We start from the raw sequence: 17,396 nt of genomic DNA, 5'->3' as shown, positions 1-17,396 counted from the left end.
ATATTAAATAATGATAAAGAGGTCGGTTCTCCAAGAAGATATAACCATTCTTAATGTAGATTTGCCCAACAATCGCGTGTCAAACCATGTGAGGCAAAATCTGATAGAGCTATAAGGAGAAATAGATGACTCCACCATCATAGTTGGAGACTTCAACGCCTGTCTCTCAGAAATGGACAGATCCAGCAGGTAAAAAATAAATAATGACCCATCAACCTCCCTGGAGATACACCTCTACAAATACAAACCAAAATATGTAGAGATTAGGATATATCTATCCAATGAGTACTGTAAATCTATAAGAAACAATGTCGTAACACGGGATGTATTTAAAAATGCAAAAAAGCAGGGTGTAGAGCAGGCACATAACTTTATGTAAGAAAAGAGGGAATATATATATATATACACACACACATATAAAAAATATTTGTTTATGTTAGATTATATTATAGACTGTTGAAACAGAATAGAGAAAGCAGAAATAGACTTACGCATGTCAGGAAACTTGATTTTACCAAGTAGTGGCCTTTCAAGTCACTGGGGAAAGAATAGCTTGTGAAATCATCTCAAATGATTCTATGAAAAAAAAAAAATGGGGCCTCTAACTTACATGATACACAGAAGTCAATTTTAGAAACCTTAAAAACTTTAAAGAGTAAATATGAAGAGCAATATTTCTAGAAGGAAATATGGAGACATTCTTTATGGCTTCTGGTTAAGGGAGTAAGTGATCCATAAGTAAGATAAACCGTAAAGGATAAAATTACATATTTGACACATTAAAATTTGTACCCCCATTACAAGGAAAACCCATAAAGAAATGAAAAGGTAGATCATAGACTAAGAGTAATTTGTAAAGTATGTAATTGACAGATAATTAGTATCCAGAATGTATAAAGAAGTGTAACAAATCAGTAAGGAAAAGATAATACCCCATTCTAAAATTGACATGTAGATACTAATGTGCCAGTTATGGCAGAGGGAGTTCCAGTTCCCAGTAAAGAGGAGAGATACTCAAACATGTACAGTAATCAGGAAGTGTACATTAAAACTGCAATGAGAAACCATTTCATAATCATCAGATTGGCAGAAGTTAGCAATTTGGCAATATCCATCAAAATAACAAATGGACTTTTAGGAAATTATCCTACAGATAGATATATATGCATGTGGGAAGTGATTTGCCTACAAGATTACTCATTGCTGTGTTATTTGTAGTAGCAAAATTGTGGAAGCATTTATCAATTTGGGTCTGGTTAAATAAGTTACAGAATTATTAAATAGAACACAGAGATACCTCTGTGTGTGTTAATATATAATTTCCAAGATAGATTTGGTGGAAAAGGCAGAAGAATATAAAATGTTCTCTTTTGTGTTACTGTGAAAAAGAAAGATGATGTATGTGTATACTTTTTATGCTCATCAGCTGTACATGAGAAACTGGGGGCTCTGAGGAGAGGAGCAGTAGGATCAGTAACTGGTATCTTTATACTGTTCTTTTTTTTCTAGAGTTAAAAAAATTTTTAACTGGATATACGTGGAGCCTATTCAAGATAGTAAGCAAGTAATTGTTTATTCTAAAGCATGAGATCTGGAATCACAGCACTTGGATTTAAATCCCAGCTCCAAGTCTTACTGGCTCTGTGACGTTTGCACAGATGATTTACCTTTCCCATGCCCCATTTTCATCATCTGTGAAATTCAGACAATATTTACAGTACCTATACCTACCTCTTACAGTCAGTGTGATGTTTAAGTTCACTTAAACCAAGAATGGGTATCTTTTAGACTAGTAGAGAGGAAATTAAAAAGGACTAATAAAAATAACATAAAACAAAGAAGGGACTTCCCTGACAGTCCAGTGGTTAGGACACCATGCTTTCACTGCAGGGGGTATGGGTTCAATCCCTGACTGGGGAAGATCCCGGATGCCACTGCAAGCCACAGCCAAAAAGAAAAGAAAACGGGAAAGAGGAAAACTCAGCAAAATTGTCCACACTTAATTAGAAGTATGTGTTAGGGACTTCACTGGTGGTGTAGTGGTTTTGAGTCCACCTGCCAACGCAGGGGACCACAGGTTCGATCTCTGATCCGAGAAGATCATGCATGCTGTGGAGCAACTAAGCCCTCGAGGTGCAACTACCGAAGCCCATGAACCTAGAACCTGTGCTGCTGCCGCTGCCGCTGCTAAGTCGCTTCAGTCGTGTCCGACTCTGTGCGACCCCGTAGACAGCAGCCCACCAGGCTCCCCCATCCCTGGGATTCCCCAGGCAAGAACACTGGAGTAGGTTGCCATTTCCTTCTCCAATGCATGAAAGTGAAAAGTGAAAGTGAAGTCGCTCAGTTGTGTCCGACTCTTAATGACCCCATGGACTGCAGCCTACCAGGCTCCTGCGTCCGTGGGATTTTCCAGGCAAGAGTACTGGAGTGGGGTGCCATTGCCTTTTCTGAGAGCCTGTACTCTGCAACAAGAAAACTCACCACAATGAGAAGCCCTCTAACCACAACTAGAGAAAGCCTGTGCATGGCAGTAAAGACCCAGCATAGCCAAAAATAAATTTAAAAATAAAAAAAAATTTTTAAGTATTTGTTAGTTGTTATTTCAATTTGAAGCACTAAGGGTTATAATATTTGATAGTGTGGTTGCTTATTTCCAAAAGTCCAAAACATCATCTTTCCTATATTTTGGTTATCAGTTAATATATACTATTTTAAAATATATGTGATCTTGCAGCAAAATAAAATCAAACTGTATTAAATGCTGTGCTTTTGAATTTAACAGCTGTGTGGATCAGCAGATTGTATTCTTATTTTCCTCTGATACATATTATGTTTTTTTTTTCTTTTTAGAAATGTGAACATAATCTGAGCAAGCCAGAATTTAATCCAACATCTATTAAATTCAAAATCCAGATGGTTGCTGTGTGAGTATTTGGGATTGGTGTTTCAGGTTACTGTTTTGTCCCCCCCCCCCCCCCGCCACTATGAAATGTGCTTACTCTTGGCTTAAAAGAGAAGAGAGAAGCTACATCAGAATAATCTTACTATTCTGTTCTTGTTTTGGTTTTGAAATACAGAACAGGAAGTTTAAGGCAAGTCTACAGACACAGAATCCAAGGTGTTTATATCAGGGACATGTAATAGTATGGTCTCTGGCAATGTGGTATGTTGTTGGTTGGAGAGTCATTCATTCCAAATGATAAAGTACCTAAGTTTGGGAATGATCTCTTTAAAAAATAAAAAAAGTATAGCAGATGGAAGAATATCATGTAACACTATTATTGAACTATGTTCTGATAGTGCTTTGTTGCATGGGATGAAAATAATTCATGTTAACTCACTGGAACTTGTCAGTAGAAGGGAATTTTGTGTATGAAAATCATCTGTCAAAAAGAATAATTAGTAAATTATTGTCTTGACTTTAGGGTGAGAGAGCCCTTCCTGAATAAAGCAGGAAGCCCAGAAGCTAGTAAGGAAAATAGCCAGCTTTGAGCTGAGCAGAAAAATATGAGTTATAAAAAAACAGAATTGACCATAAAGTCCTGAGACAGTCGAGTAAGAAAGAGTATTTGCTACTGCATGATAAATAAAACTTGAATATCCCTGGAATGGGTGGGATGGGGAGATGAGGTGGGGCAAAGGATTTGAATATGTAGCTCACAGAATAGAAATTCCTAATGGCTGGTAAATATATGGAAAGATGCTGGGACTTGGTAGTAAAATTTTAAATATTAGTTTGGAGTGCTTGTGGGAATGTAGGTAAACATACTTGTACATATTGTTGGTAGAGTGAATTGCTGGAGTCTTTCTGGAGAGTGACTTGGAATATCAAGACAAAATGACATACAGATTTTAACCTGATAGTACTATCTCAGGAATCTATTCTATAGAAATAAAAGCAATATATAAAGACCGATAATATATAAAGATACATTTTTAAAAGATGTGTGTTGTAACATTTTAATGGTAAAAGCTGGAAACAGTTTTAATGTCAAACTGATTAACCATTAACAAAGAAATAGTTGATTAGTTGAGATACATGCATGTAGAGTATTATACAACAATTGAAATCATTGGCAGTCAAATGGCAGATAAGTGCTGGTCTGGTAACTTAGGAGGAAGGAACTAGGAGGGCCAGATACGGGTTCTGTCACAGAATTTGTCTAAACTGATTTTCCTCATCTCTGAATGGGCATAACACCAGTCCTGCCATCCTCTTGTATTTGTTCAGTTCAGTTCAGTTGCTCAGTCATGTCCGACTCTTTGCGACCACATGAATCACAGCACGCCAGGCCTCCCTGTCCATCACCAACTCCCGGGGTTCACTCAGACTCACGTCCATCGAGTCCGTGATGCCATCCAGCCATCTCATCCTGTCGTCCCCTTCTCCTCCTGCCCCCAATCCCTCCCAGCCTTAGAGTCTTTTCCAATGAGTCAACTCTTCGCATGAGGTGGCCAAAGTACTGGAGCTTCAGCTTTAGCATCATTCCTTCCAAAGAAATCCCAGGGCTGATCTCCTTCAGAATGGACTGGTTGGATCTCCTTGCAGTCCAAGGGACTCTCAAGAGTCTTCTCCAACACCAAAGTTCAAAAGCATCAATTCTTCAGTGCTCAGCCTTCTTCACAGTCCAATTCTCACATCCATACAAGACCACAGGAAAAACCATAGCCTTGACTAAACAGACCATAGTTGGCAAAGTAATGTCTCTGCTTTTGAATATGCTCTCTAGGTTGGTCATAACTTTTCTTCCAAGGAGTAAGCGTCTTAATTTCATAGCTGCATTGTTAAGAAGGATCCAATGAGCTATTAGGTTTGCAAATGCTTTGTAACTGTAAATCGCCATACAGTATGTTCTGTTTTCCTAACTACTGTTATTTAATGCATGACTGATTAGGACTACAGAAGTGACATGTGGTTCGAACTCCTTTCCTAATTAAGAATTACACTCCTTGCAGAAATCCCGAATGGCCAAATGTGCTTCACATCAGTTTCTTAAGAGCTCTTTGGGGGAAAAAGTGTATTTTTTTTTCTGGTATCATGGCAGGGTTACCAAGGAATCTTAATACATATGTTCTGGCCACAAATCAGACCAGCTAAATCCAAATCTTTGATAGTGGGGCCCTTGAATTTAATATCAAATTACTCAGATAATCATGATGACCATCATAAAAAATACCTAGTCTGAAGTTAAAATACCGTAATGCCAAGATGCCCTCCTACACGCACCCTCTTGAAGTGTTTCTGCAATAGATTTTATCTTCAGTTAATATTTGCATGATAACATTTATGCGTGCTTTGTTCCAAGCACTTTTTGTACATACTATTTAATTTATTCTTCACAATAAAAAGGAACTTTCAATGTTCTCATTTTATGATTAAAGAAACCAAGACACAAAGAGCTAAATATCTTCCCCTGCTCTTTACAAAGGAATATCTTAGTATATAAATACTCAGTTGGAATTTGAACCCCAGTGGTTTTGAGTCCAGAACAAGCACACACAAGTACAATATTCTGTTGTCTTATTCAGAGAGGTAGCATACAGAGTGGTTAAGAGCAAGACCCTGCAGCCAGACTGCCTAGGTTTGAATCCTGGCCACTTCCAGCAGACTGCTTCTCCTAAACCTGGTGTCTTCATCTTTATAATGGGGATAATAGTAATACCTGTTTAATGCAGTTGCAATGAGGATTACATGAATTAATATTTGTAACAAACTTCAAATATTGCCTGGCACATAGTAAATGCTACGTAAAAGTGTTTGGTTAGTATGTGGTATTGTTTTTGTACCCCTGACTGAGCAACTGAACTGAATGTATTATAAAATCAGTGTTGGGTCTTATCACCAGTTGCTATATAGATTCACAGAAATGAATTAATAAAAATCTCAAAAGACATATCTAATAAATACATAAGGGAGATATCTACCTTGATGCATGGATATATAGAGGTACACGTGAGATTTCAGAAAGAACTCATTACCGGTTTGATTTCACGTCTTAAATTCTTATTGTAGTGATAGGAAGAATCTTTAAAATTTTCTCTGACTTATTCTAATTAACAAGAAGAAATCATTTCTTCTAAGAGACTGCAATGAACATTAATGCATTTTTTATTCACTTACAGCAATTATATCCCAGAAGTGAGAATCATGTCAATTCCCAACCTTCGCTACATGAAGGTTAGTACCATGTATATTAATGGGAGGAGAAAGAGTTAATTGATCGAAGAGGTGTGCTTAGTGTATGTGGTGGCTATGCATATTTGACACGGGATTCAATGAGCAAGAGATAGAAAAGAAGAAAGTTTGAAATAATAAGGGGACTGAGATTTTAAGTGTCCTTAAGCTGGGATTCTTGATTATAGCATCTTTGAATATGTGCAGAAGGAGCAGGGTGCACATTACATGGTGGTAGAATCATGGCTGGTAAAAACGGAGATGTTAGACCCACAGGCAGCTTCAGGTCTCCTCCTGTGTGTGTGTGTACACTGTGTGTGTGTGTGATTCTCTAACATCTGTGTGTGTGTGTACACTGTGTGTGTGTGTGTGTGAGATTCTCCACCATCTGTGTGTGTGTGTGTATTGTCACAGATTTCTTTGTTACCTCAGCCCCTCTATTCTTTGAGTCCTTGACTCCCACACATGCCTCCCAACAAATTACAGAATGTTCTACAGCAATAAAGACACTTTTATAGTCCCTATTCATTTCAAAGATTTTTTGTTTTTTTTGCTAAAGAGCATACCAAAAAACTTCAAGATATCTTAAAAGTCTTCTATAGTCTTGATATGCCCTTTTTTTTTTTTTTTTTTGGCAATATTAATACATTTGGCTGGCCTGTGGCTCCTATAGTTTATTTATGAGGGCTTCCTTCTTTTAAGTCCTAGTGACATCCTGGGTAGAGTAAGAGTTACAAAGTTTAAACAGTCACTTAGATAATGTATATTTCTCAGATTTCTGGATCGAGTAACTGGCCCTTTATATGGAATCTGATCTGTTTCCTCAGTGAAATAGCAACTCTAGAGAGGATATAGTCTAGTGTATAAGTAATGTAGGAGTTGATGAGCATTTAAGAGTGCAGCGATACAGAGGTATAGGTGGGGTACTCAAGAATGATGGTGAAGGCGGGGGTGCACGGGCTGATGATTTTGTGATATAATCATGAGAGAAGGTGGACCTAGGTGGCAGCAGTGTAGCATGTCTGAAAGATACCTTTCCTTTTCCCCAGGAGAGCCAGGTCCTCCTGACTCTCACGAATCCAGTGGAGAACCTCACCCACGTGACTCTTTTGGAGTGCGAGGAGGGGGACCCTGATAATATCAACAGCACTGCTAAGGTAGGAGTGTTTTGCTTCATTCTGAGTGACCCTGACTTTCCTGAAATGGCCTCATTTGACCTGCTTTAAAGGATTCCACACTCTGGTTTTCACATCTAGTCTTCAGGTTCTGTTGATTTCACCTCTAGAGTTTTCTACTTTATCCGCAGGCACACTGCCACCACCCTTTTTGGGGGTTTCATCATTTCTCACGTGGACTAGGACAGCAACTTTCAACTCCCTGTTCTCAGTTCACCCCCACTTCCACTCCAGCCCATCTCTGTCTTGCTGTTAGGATGATCTTTCTAAGATTTAGCTTTGATCATGGCAAGCAGCTTGTTTGGTGTCCCTCTGACATTGGAATAAACTAAATTCCTTGCCATAGCTTAAGAGCTCCTTAATATCCTCATCTCTTTTCTTCCATTATGATCTTCCCTAAAACGACTAAATCTAGCGTTCTCTAGATCATGCACATTAGTGGTTGAGATCCAAGCAGATCCAGTGGGTCATAAACTCTGATGTTCCTGGAGAATTACATATGCTACTCATTGTACCTAGAATTCTTCCTTCCCATCCCACTCTTCTGACAGACATGCCCATAGCTCTCTTTCTGCCTGAGGCATACTGATGCTTCAAGATGGCAAAGGAAGTGACATTTCCTTTTAAAAGCTGATGTGCCTCAGCTAGAGGCCCTCTGCTTACATAGAGTATGCATGTGTGCGTGCATGCTAAGTCACCTCAGTCATGTCCAACTCTTTGCAACCCTGTGGACCACAGTCCGCCAGGCTCCTCTGTCCATGGGATTCTCCAGGCAACACTAATGGAGTGGGTTGTCATGCCCTCCTCCAGGGGATCTTCCCAACCCAGGGATTGAACCCGCATCTCTTATGTCTCCAGCATTGGCAGGTGCGTTCTTTACCACTAGCATCACCTGGAAAGCCCTACATAGACTATCAGTTCAGTTCAGTCACTCAGCCATGTCCGACTCTTTGCGACCCCATGCATCGCAGCACGCCAGACCTCCCTGTCCATCACCAACTCCTGGAGTTCACTCATACTCACGTCCATCGAGTTGGTGAGAGTATACCTGGCACTAAATATTAAAATAGGCGATTCTGACTCTCAGTATTACTTGAATGAATGAACTGAGAACTTTCTACATTTTACTTCATGATTCGTGTACTACTTGAAATTTTAGAACAAGAACTTTTCTCTGTAATAGGCCATTTTATTGTCTCATAATTCAGCATGATGTTCATAACAAATCAGCAGAAAGGATGCCTGTATCTTTAATTAGCTGTTATTCGAGTTATGCTTATTAGTAGAGAATTTATCTCTTTATTTTTCCTTCTGCTTTTTAATTATTTCATTTCCCAGCATCACTTCTAAAGAGAGATGACACTCATCTGTCCTTGCTCCTTTTTAAAATATCACTAATGAGCTGTCTATCCAGTGTCTCTATCCAGATAGAAATAAGTGTCTGATAAATATACCCAGCTTATGAATTTGCTGCTTTTCTCTCTCTTTTAGCTCCCCAGCCACATTTATTTCCATAATTAGAAATGTTATTAACATTGTTATCTGTTAACCTCTAACAGAGCAAAGTTGAAGCCTAGTTACAACCAAAGGCTAAGTCTGAAGAAAACTGTTTTTCATGTCCATAAACATAGCCAATATTCCCATTTCAGAAAATATGTTGGAACCACTGTTTCTCCTTTCAGTTCAGTTTAGTCGCTCAGTCGTGTCCAACTCTTTGCAGCCCCATGGACTGCAGGACTCCAGGCTTTCCTGTCCATCACTAATTCATGGGGCTTGCTCAAACTCATGTCCAGCGAGTTGGTGATGCCATCCAACCATCTCATCCTCTGTTGTCCCCTTCTCCCAGGTTCAATCTTTCCCAGCATCAGGGTTGTTTCTGAGGAGTCAGTTCTTTGCATTAGGTGGCCAAAGTATTGGAATTTCAGCTTCCACATTAATCCTAGCAATAGAATATTCAGGACTGATTTCCTTTAGGATGTACTGGTTTGATCTCCTTGCAGTCCAAGACTCTCAAGAGGCTTCTCCAACACTGCAGTTCAAAAGCATCAATTCTTCAGCCCTCAGCCTTCTTTATAGTCCAACTCTCACATCCATACATGTCTGCTGGAAAAAGCATAGCTTTGACTAGACAGACTTTTGTCAGCAAAGTAATGTGTCTGATTTTTAACATGCTGTCTAGGTTTGTCATAGCTTTTCTCCCAAGGAGCTAGCATCTTTTTATTTCATGGCTGCAGTCACCATCTTCAGTGATTTGGGAGCCCCTCCAAAAGAAAATGTCACTATTTCCACTCTCCCCATCCATTTGTCATGAAGTGATGGGACCAGATGCCATGATCTTCGTTTTTTGTATGTTGAGTTTTAAGCCAGCTTTTTCACTGTCCTCTTTCATTCTCATCAAGAGGCTCTTTAGTTCTTTTTCGCTTTCTGCCATAAAAGTGGTGTCATCTGCGTATCTGAGGTTATTGATATTTCTCCTGGCAGTCTTGATTCCAGCTTGTGCTTCATCCAGCCTGGGATTTCACATGATGTACTCTGCATATAAGTTAAATCAGGGTGACAGTATACAGTCTTGACTGATAAACTCCTTTCCCAATTTGGAACCAGTCGGTTGTTCCATGTCTGGTTCTAACTGTTGCTTCTTGACCTGCATGCAGATTTCTCAGGAGGCAGGTAAGCTGGTCTGGTATTCCCATCTCTTGAAGAATTTTCTACAGTTTGTGGTGATCCACACAGTCAAAGGCTTTGGCATAGTCAATAAAGCAGAAATAGATATTTTTCTGGAACTTTCTTGCTTTTTCTATAATCCAGCAGATGTTGACAGTTTGATCTCTGGTTCCTCTGCCTTTTCTAAATCCAGCTTGAACATCTGGAAGATCACAGTTCACGTACTGTTGAAGCCTGGCTTGGAGAATTTTGAACATTACTTTGCTAGTGTGTGAGATAAGTGCAATTGTGCAGTAGTTTGGACATTCTTTGGGATTGGAATGAAAACTGACCTTTTCCAGTCCCGTGGCCACTGCTGAGTTTTCCAAATTTGTGGCATATTAAGGGCAGCACTTTAACAGCATCATCTTTTAGGATGTGAAATAGCTCAGCTGGAATTCCATCACCTCCAGTAGCTTTGTAGTGATGCCTCCTAAGGCCCACTTGACTTCACATTCCAGGATGTCTGCCTCTAGGTGAGTGATCCCACCATCGTGGTTATCTGGGTCATTAAGATCTTCTATGTATCGTTCTTCTGTGTATTCTTGCCACCTCTTCTTAATCTCTTCTGCTTCTGTCAGGTCCATACCATTTCTGTCCTTTATTGTACTCATCTTTACATGAAATGTTACCTTGGTATCTGTAATTTTCTCAAAGATGTCTGTAGTCTTTCCCATTCTATTGTTTTTCCTCTGTTTCTTTCCATTGATATTTCTTTCCATTGATCACTGAGGAAGGCTTTCTAATCTCTCCTAGCTATTCTTTGGAACTCTGCATTCATATGGATATATCTTCTCTTTTCTCTCCTTTAGCTTATCTTCTTTTCTCAGCTATTTGTAAGGCATCCTCAGACAACTATTTTGCCTTTTTGCATTTCTTTTTCTTGGGGATTGTCTTGATCACTGCCTCCTGTACAACGTCATGAACCTCCGTCCATAGTTCTTCAGGCACTCTGTCTGTCAGACCTAATTCCTTGAATCTGTCACTTCTACTGTATAATCAAAAGGGATTTGATTTAGGTCATACCTGAATGGTCTAGAGGTTTTCCCTACTTTCATCAACTTATGTCTGAATTTTGCAGTAGGGAGTTCATGATCTGAGCCACAGTCAGCTCCCGGTCTTGTTTTTGCTGACTGTATAGACCTTCTCCATCTTTGGGTGCAAAGACTATAACCAGTTTGATGTTAGTGTTGACCATCTGGTGATGTCCATGTGTAGAGTCTTCTCTTGCGTTGTTGGGAGTTTTAAGTTTCCCCTTTATATGTTTTATGTTCCTCCTTTGTTTTATGTTATATTTTTCTTCTTCATATGTTTTATGTGTTCCTCCTTTTTGTTTTTCTTTTTTTTATACCACAGAGTATAGAGAACAATATACAAACACCCATGTTCCCCCAGCCCCGAAAGAAAGAAAACATTGAAGGCACAGTTGAAGCCCCCGTGTCCTCCCACTTGAATTACCCATGGCAACCCCAGTGAACTAAGCACTCTCTTGACTTTTTCATTCCCTTAAATTTCTTTGTTCTTAATCTTTTATCATAAATGTCTGTATTCCCAAACAATATGTTTTGAAACTTTTTGTAAGTGAAGTGATGTTGTATGTTTCCTGAGACTTGCTGCTCCCCTCAGCATGTCTGGGTCAGGGCAGTACTGTGCTGTATTCTGTTGGATGAATGTGCAGTGCACTGACCGCTTCTGAGCCAGCCTCTGTGTGCTGCTCTCCAGGTGGTGGTGCCCCCCAAAGAGCTCGTCTTAGCTGGCAAGGATGCAGCAGCAGAGTATGACGAGCTGGCAGAGCCCCAGGACTTTCAGGACGACCCTGAGTAAGTGATCTTCCTGGGACTTGCCCCCACCCACCCACCCACACACCACAGCTGGCTGGCTTGCAGGAGGCCCGCTGATAGATCTCAGTTTTCTTACTTCCCTGGTAGCTCAGACGGTTAAGCATCTGTCTACACTGTGGGAGACCCGGGTTTGATCCCTGGGTCGGGAAGATCCCCTGGAGAAGGAAATGGCAATCCACTCCAGTATTATTGGCTGGAAAATCCCATGGACAGAGGAGCCTGGTAGGCTACAGCCCATGGGGTCGCAGAGTCGGACATGACTGAGTGACTTTACCTTACCTTACCTGAATTTAAGTAATTTTTTCTTCCTATTTATTATTATTAACTGATATATATGAAGATATATTAGTGAAGTGAAAGTGAAAGTTGCTCAGTCGTGTCCGACTCTTTGCAACCCCATGGACTATAGAGTCCATGAAATTCTCCAGGCCAGAATACTGGAGTGGGTAGCCTTTCCCTTCTCCAGGGGATCTTCCCAACCTAGGGATCAAACCCAGGTCTTCCACATTGCAGGCAGATTCTTTACCTGCTGAGCCACAAGGGAAGCCCATTATTATATGATATATTAAATCATATATATGAAGAAGAAAATAAAATCTCACCACCAGAGATAAACACCAGTAGCATTTCCATAATTAGGATCATTCTGTAAGCACAGTTTTTTTAACCTGTGTTTCCCATGGTAAAAAATTTTCAGGTGTGTATTTGTTAATGGTTGTGTACAGGGTATAGTACTCTGTCCCCAGAGGTTTATCATTGGATTTATCGACTTCCCTGCCGCCTTTCCCTCTTTGAGTGATTAGTGATTAATAGATTTTACTCTCTCATACCTAATACTTCTCAGTTATTAACTGAGAAGTAAAAGCCAAGCCTTTCCCAGATGAGGAATACTTTGGTTAGCTTTCAGTCTAAAAAACAGAAATCACATCTGTTATTTGAACAGAGAAAATTTAATATGAAGACTTGTTAACTGGGTAAAAGTTAAAAAGAAATCTGAAATATCCCAGAGATGGCAATTCAGTGAAGCAGTTACCATGCCTGGGGCTAAGAGGATAAAGAGAAATGGTTAAAATAATTAGAATTTAGAAGCTTGAAGGAAGGAGGAGTCCCGTGGAGCTGCAGCTCAGACCTCTGGGAAGTGGGGGAGGGAGGGGACACTGCCTGACAAGTGCTAACGTGGCAGGCTGGCAGAGGAGGGGTGGTATGCTGAAGCTGGGTATGCAGTTGGAATATGCACCTGGATATGCCACTTCCTGAGTGAAGACGCATTGCTGGAGTGCTGCCCGCTGGAGCTGCACGGAGATAGGAAGCTCACCCGGAGGAGCAGCCCCTTCTTCCCACAGGCTGCTGGTCTCTGTTAGAGCCCCTGAAGGGAGCCTGACAGGGAGCCAGCCTAAAAAGGAGTGTGGTTAGCAGAATCCTGTGTCAGAAAGCAAGATACAGAAAGTGAGCTGAGGGAATTCCCTGGCCGTCCAGTGCTTAGGGCTCCACACCTCCACTCCAGAGGGCCCAGATTCCATCCCTGTTCAGGGAACTAAGATCCCACAAGGTGTGTGGTGTGGCCAAGAAAATAAGAAAACAAAGAGTGTGCTTTGCGCTGAAAAGCAATAGCATTTAGTACACTAGAATAGGGCATATTTAAGGCTTTTGAACAAAATGATTAAAAGCTTCCTCACCAAGATACTGGAGAGAACAAATATAATAACATGGGACAAATGAGAAAAACCAAGTGACTGCAAAGGTGAGGTTAGTACAGTGATTGCAACACTTGGGTTAACTTCAGAAAGCACCAGGTTGGGTGTTTTAATTTTTTTTTTTTTTAATTCCGTATAGAGTACCAGTCCCCACAGCTACTCTTTAGCAGGTCTAAGTAGGCACCAAGAATCTGAATTTTTTTTTAAAGCTTCCCAGGCATCAGTGGTTGCCTGGGAAATTAAGGCTAGAAAGAATTTTTTTTTTTAACTATTTTTAATTGAATTTTTAAAATGAATCTAATATGAAAGATTTAGTTGGTTCAAAATGGTTGCGCTAGTATAATGCTTTTTTATATTTCACATTATTGTGCTTTTTAGGACTTCCAGATATCTGGAAATTAATAGTACATAATAGTGGATAATATGAAAATGTTTAGTTTCAGTAACTTCTCTTAGAGTAGTTGAGTATCATTTGGATAGTAGATCACGTTCTGTTTATTTCATTGTTTTTTTTCTTTTGAAGCTAAACTGTTTAAACACAAACTTCAAGTGCATATCAGAAAACTGAGATGGAAACTTGAACTAGAGATTTTTTTTCTATTCTAAAAATTCCTAATTCACAGAGGCTGTTTACAAGACACACTGATTTATGATATTCTAGAAATTGTTTAAAGCTCTGAGTTAGCATCAGTCTGTATCCTGTAGCAATATTACCATATGTTTATAAAAGTTAATATGAAGATATGTTTGTAACAGGAAATCAGTGTAAACAAATTATGGTTGCTGTGCACCCATTAAGTAAAATGGAGGAGATCTGTATATACCAATATGAACAGGTGTTTGTGATAAACAGTGGGAAAAAAACTTGTTACAGAATAGTGTGTCCCTTTTCTATTGGTTCAAAAAGCATAAAAGTGTAAGTGCATGGAAAAATACGTAGTAGGTTAAGAGCCAAGCTGTTGACAGTTTTTTTCTGTGTACTGAAGAAGAAAATAAGAAAGATTTACTTATGTACTTTTTCCTGTCCTAAGTTTTATGACTGTATTTTACTTTTGTAATAAGGAGATCAGCATTTTGCTGAAGAAACTTTTCATTGTTGATAAACGGGATTCTGGTCATATCTTGTTGTCAGAGATTTCCTGTGGGCCATAAAATGACTGTGAGTTTAACTGGCTTGGCTGACCTGTGACCTGCCTAATGCTGTGCTTATTTCCTTCCATAGCATTATAGCCTTCAGAAAGGCCAACAAAGTGGGTATTTTCATCAAAGTGACCCCGCAACGTGAGGAGGGAGAAGTGACCGTTTGCTTTAAGATGAAGCATGATTTTAAAAACCTGGCCACTCCCATCCGCCCCATTGAAGAAACTGACCAGGGCACAGAAGTCATCTGGCTCACCCAGCATGTGGAACTCAGCTTGGGCCCGCTTCTTCCTTAAAATGTTTCATTGGTGGGCAGATCCCCAAGGACAGTATCACCACGAACCTGCGTTAAAATGTGGAAGCCGCTGCTTCGTTAGACCTTGTTTATAATGATGTACCATGCACTACTGAGTCCTGTTCCTAGGAGGGTGGGCGCATAGGCAAGGCGTTAGGAACACAGCGACTGCTGTACCTCTGGCTCTCTCCTCTGTTCACACCCGTAAGTCTGTGTCTCCCTCACTGAACCCTGCACGTTGACTCACAACAGCATAGTTCCATCCCAAGAGATGATGTGCTGTTCCTTGGAGTGGCATTCAATTGACCACTTGAGAAACTGTCCATACTGTCTCCCGACCTGATCTCATAAAGGATCAGTCTCACAGATGAAAACGTAAAATAACTGAAAGTTAGGCCTGCTATTGATGACCTGGCACTGGTCTCAGTGTTGCACCAAATGCTTTTTGCATTCCACTGGATATAGTCTAGCACTCTAAATATATATCCGTTCCCTTGCCTCCTGGCTTCCATCCATTTGACAGGAAAATAGAATTGTCACGTTGTCTTTAGTTTTGCAATGATTGGAAAGACCTGTGAAATAGTTAAGGCACCTTCATTTGACTTCTTTAAGTGAATGTAGGATACTTACGTATTAGTTGCTTTAAAAGTTTTTTTCCCAGCAGAATATGGAACTTTTTTCTCCTGGGGAAAATTTGAGAAGGAAGCAATTGCATGTCATATCACTGGGTGGCAAATTCTATTCATTTTAACTGTTGCCACAATATCCAGGGATTGATGCTGCCATGGGGAGGCATGCTTTATATGTCTTACTTCATACCCCTTCTCCTCTCTGCCTCTTTAACTCAGTAAGTTGTTGAGTATTTGGAACCTGGAAAGAGCCCAAAGAAAACTTGGTGGGCAAGTTCACTTCTGGAATGCAGAAAATATCTTAAAGGTTAGATTTTTATCATGGTCTGAACTAATGTTCTTTCCAGTGATTAAAGAGGAAAGTAACATTTGTAATCTCTTGAATCCAAAACTGGATATTAAGAAAAAACCTTCCTCCTTCCTGAGTTTATGACTTTTATCATACAGTTTGTCAAATAAGCCCATTTTGATCATAAACCATAAAATAGTTCAACAAGCAGCCCAGAATACTTGCCTAACAACACACATGCTGTTTTCACTTGGTATCCTGGAGTTGGCTTGCCAGCCTTAGTTTCTGTGATGTTTTCTAAAATGAGACTTGACAAGTAGACCACCAGCTGCACCATATTTCCATAAATGTATTGTTAGCAAGTGGCCAACAGACTTTTGGGGGAAAGAGAAATTTCCTGTTTATACCCTGGTTTTGTTTCTAAGTTCAAGCCTTTAGTTAAAAAAAAATGTACATAGCAATTTAAAATATAGGACACAGTAACTTTTCGGCTCCCCTTGTAAGGTAGAGATATTTAGGAAACCTTTGAAAGACACTAAATAGTACTCTTAAGATCAATATTACGAAACAATATTCCACAGAGTAATATATATGCTGCAGTGTAAGAAAAAAAGAACTTATATCTCTAATATTATGATAGTAATAAGGCTTAGTCTCTGAGAAGTTGGGGCAGTGTGTGGTATAATGACAAATTTGCAAACCATAGAAATAGTTTAAGTTTTTGTGACCGTACAAAGTGTCAAATTAATTTCTGTTTCACTACCCGCTACAGCCTGCCCTGACGCCAGTGCTGCCTATTTGCCAGTGGAGGAGATGAGCCTCAAGGTAGAGAATAACGTCCTGTGTTTACATGTTTGCACAGACTACACACTGTTACGCATTTATGGCATATAGCTGGTGTTTGTTCCCAGAAATAACAGTGTTGAAGTAACGGGTCTCATCACCCCCATGTGACACAGAAACACAAAAACACTTTTGATCATAGAATTGTTTCCTCAGAAGCCAAATTAGCTTGCAGAATAACAGAGCTCTTGATTTACTGTTTCCTCAAGACAGTTTTCAGTACAGGCTGGTAATTCTGCATGTTAGTAGAAATGGTTCAATATCTGCAGTTGGTGAATTTGGACTTTAATTTGTTCGTTTTTTATATTAGATCAGGTGCAAGGTTTTAAAAGTATGGTGAGTGTGTACTATTGCAAGCAAATTAGATGTCATTAGCACTAGAAACTGCAATTTGGGGAACTTAATCTGAATTTGTGATTTGATTGGCCCACTAGAGTTTTCTTTTGTTCAGACTGTTTATAGACTTAATGAGCTAAATGTCAGGCATATTTGTAAAGAAATATGCTTTTTGGTCCATTTTGGGAATGAGAGGCACTCCTTGGTCTTTATGAATGACAGGTTACTATTTTGCCTTATTGCTTAACTTCATGTAGTGAAATAAACAAAGCTTGA

At 39.7% G+C, this 17,396-nt stretch overlaps 1 protein-coding gene across 2 annotated transcripts in view; it reads left to right on the top strand.

Annotated features, from left to right (window-relative positions):
• Positions 1-17,396, top strand: part of DCTN4 (dynactin subunit 4) — a 33,300-nt gene extending 15,904 nt beyond the window's left edge. For both annotated transcript variants that reach the window (XM_004008980.5, XM_004008981.5), the window contains 5 exons: positions 2,851-2,924; positions 6,124-6,178; positions 7,225-7,332; positions 11,776-11,873; positions 14,811-17,396. In XM_004008980.5, coding sequence (XP_004009029.1) covers positions 2,851-2,924; positions 6,124-6,178; positions 7,225-7,332; positions 11,776-11,873; positions 14,811-15,024 — 549 coding nt within the window. In that variant the 3' untranslated portion in view covers positions 15,025-17,396. The remainder of the gene's footprint in view (positions 1-2,850; positions 2,925-6,123; positions 6,179-7,224; positions 7,333-11,775; positions 11,874-14,810) is intronic.

This window comes from Ovis aries, chromosome 5, assembly GCF_016772045.2.
Source record: "Ovis aries strain OAR_USU_Benz2616 breed Rambouillet chromosome 5, ARS-UI_Ramb_v3.0, whole genome shotgun sequence".
In the NCBI taxonomy this organism is placed as follows: domain Eukaryota; kingdom Metazoa; phylum Chordata; class Mammalia; order Artiodactyla; family Bovidae; genus Ovis; species Ovis aries.
This window is presented reverse-complemented; position numbering and strand designations above follow the sequence as displayed.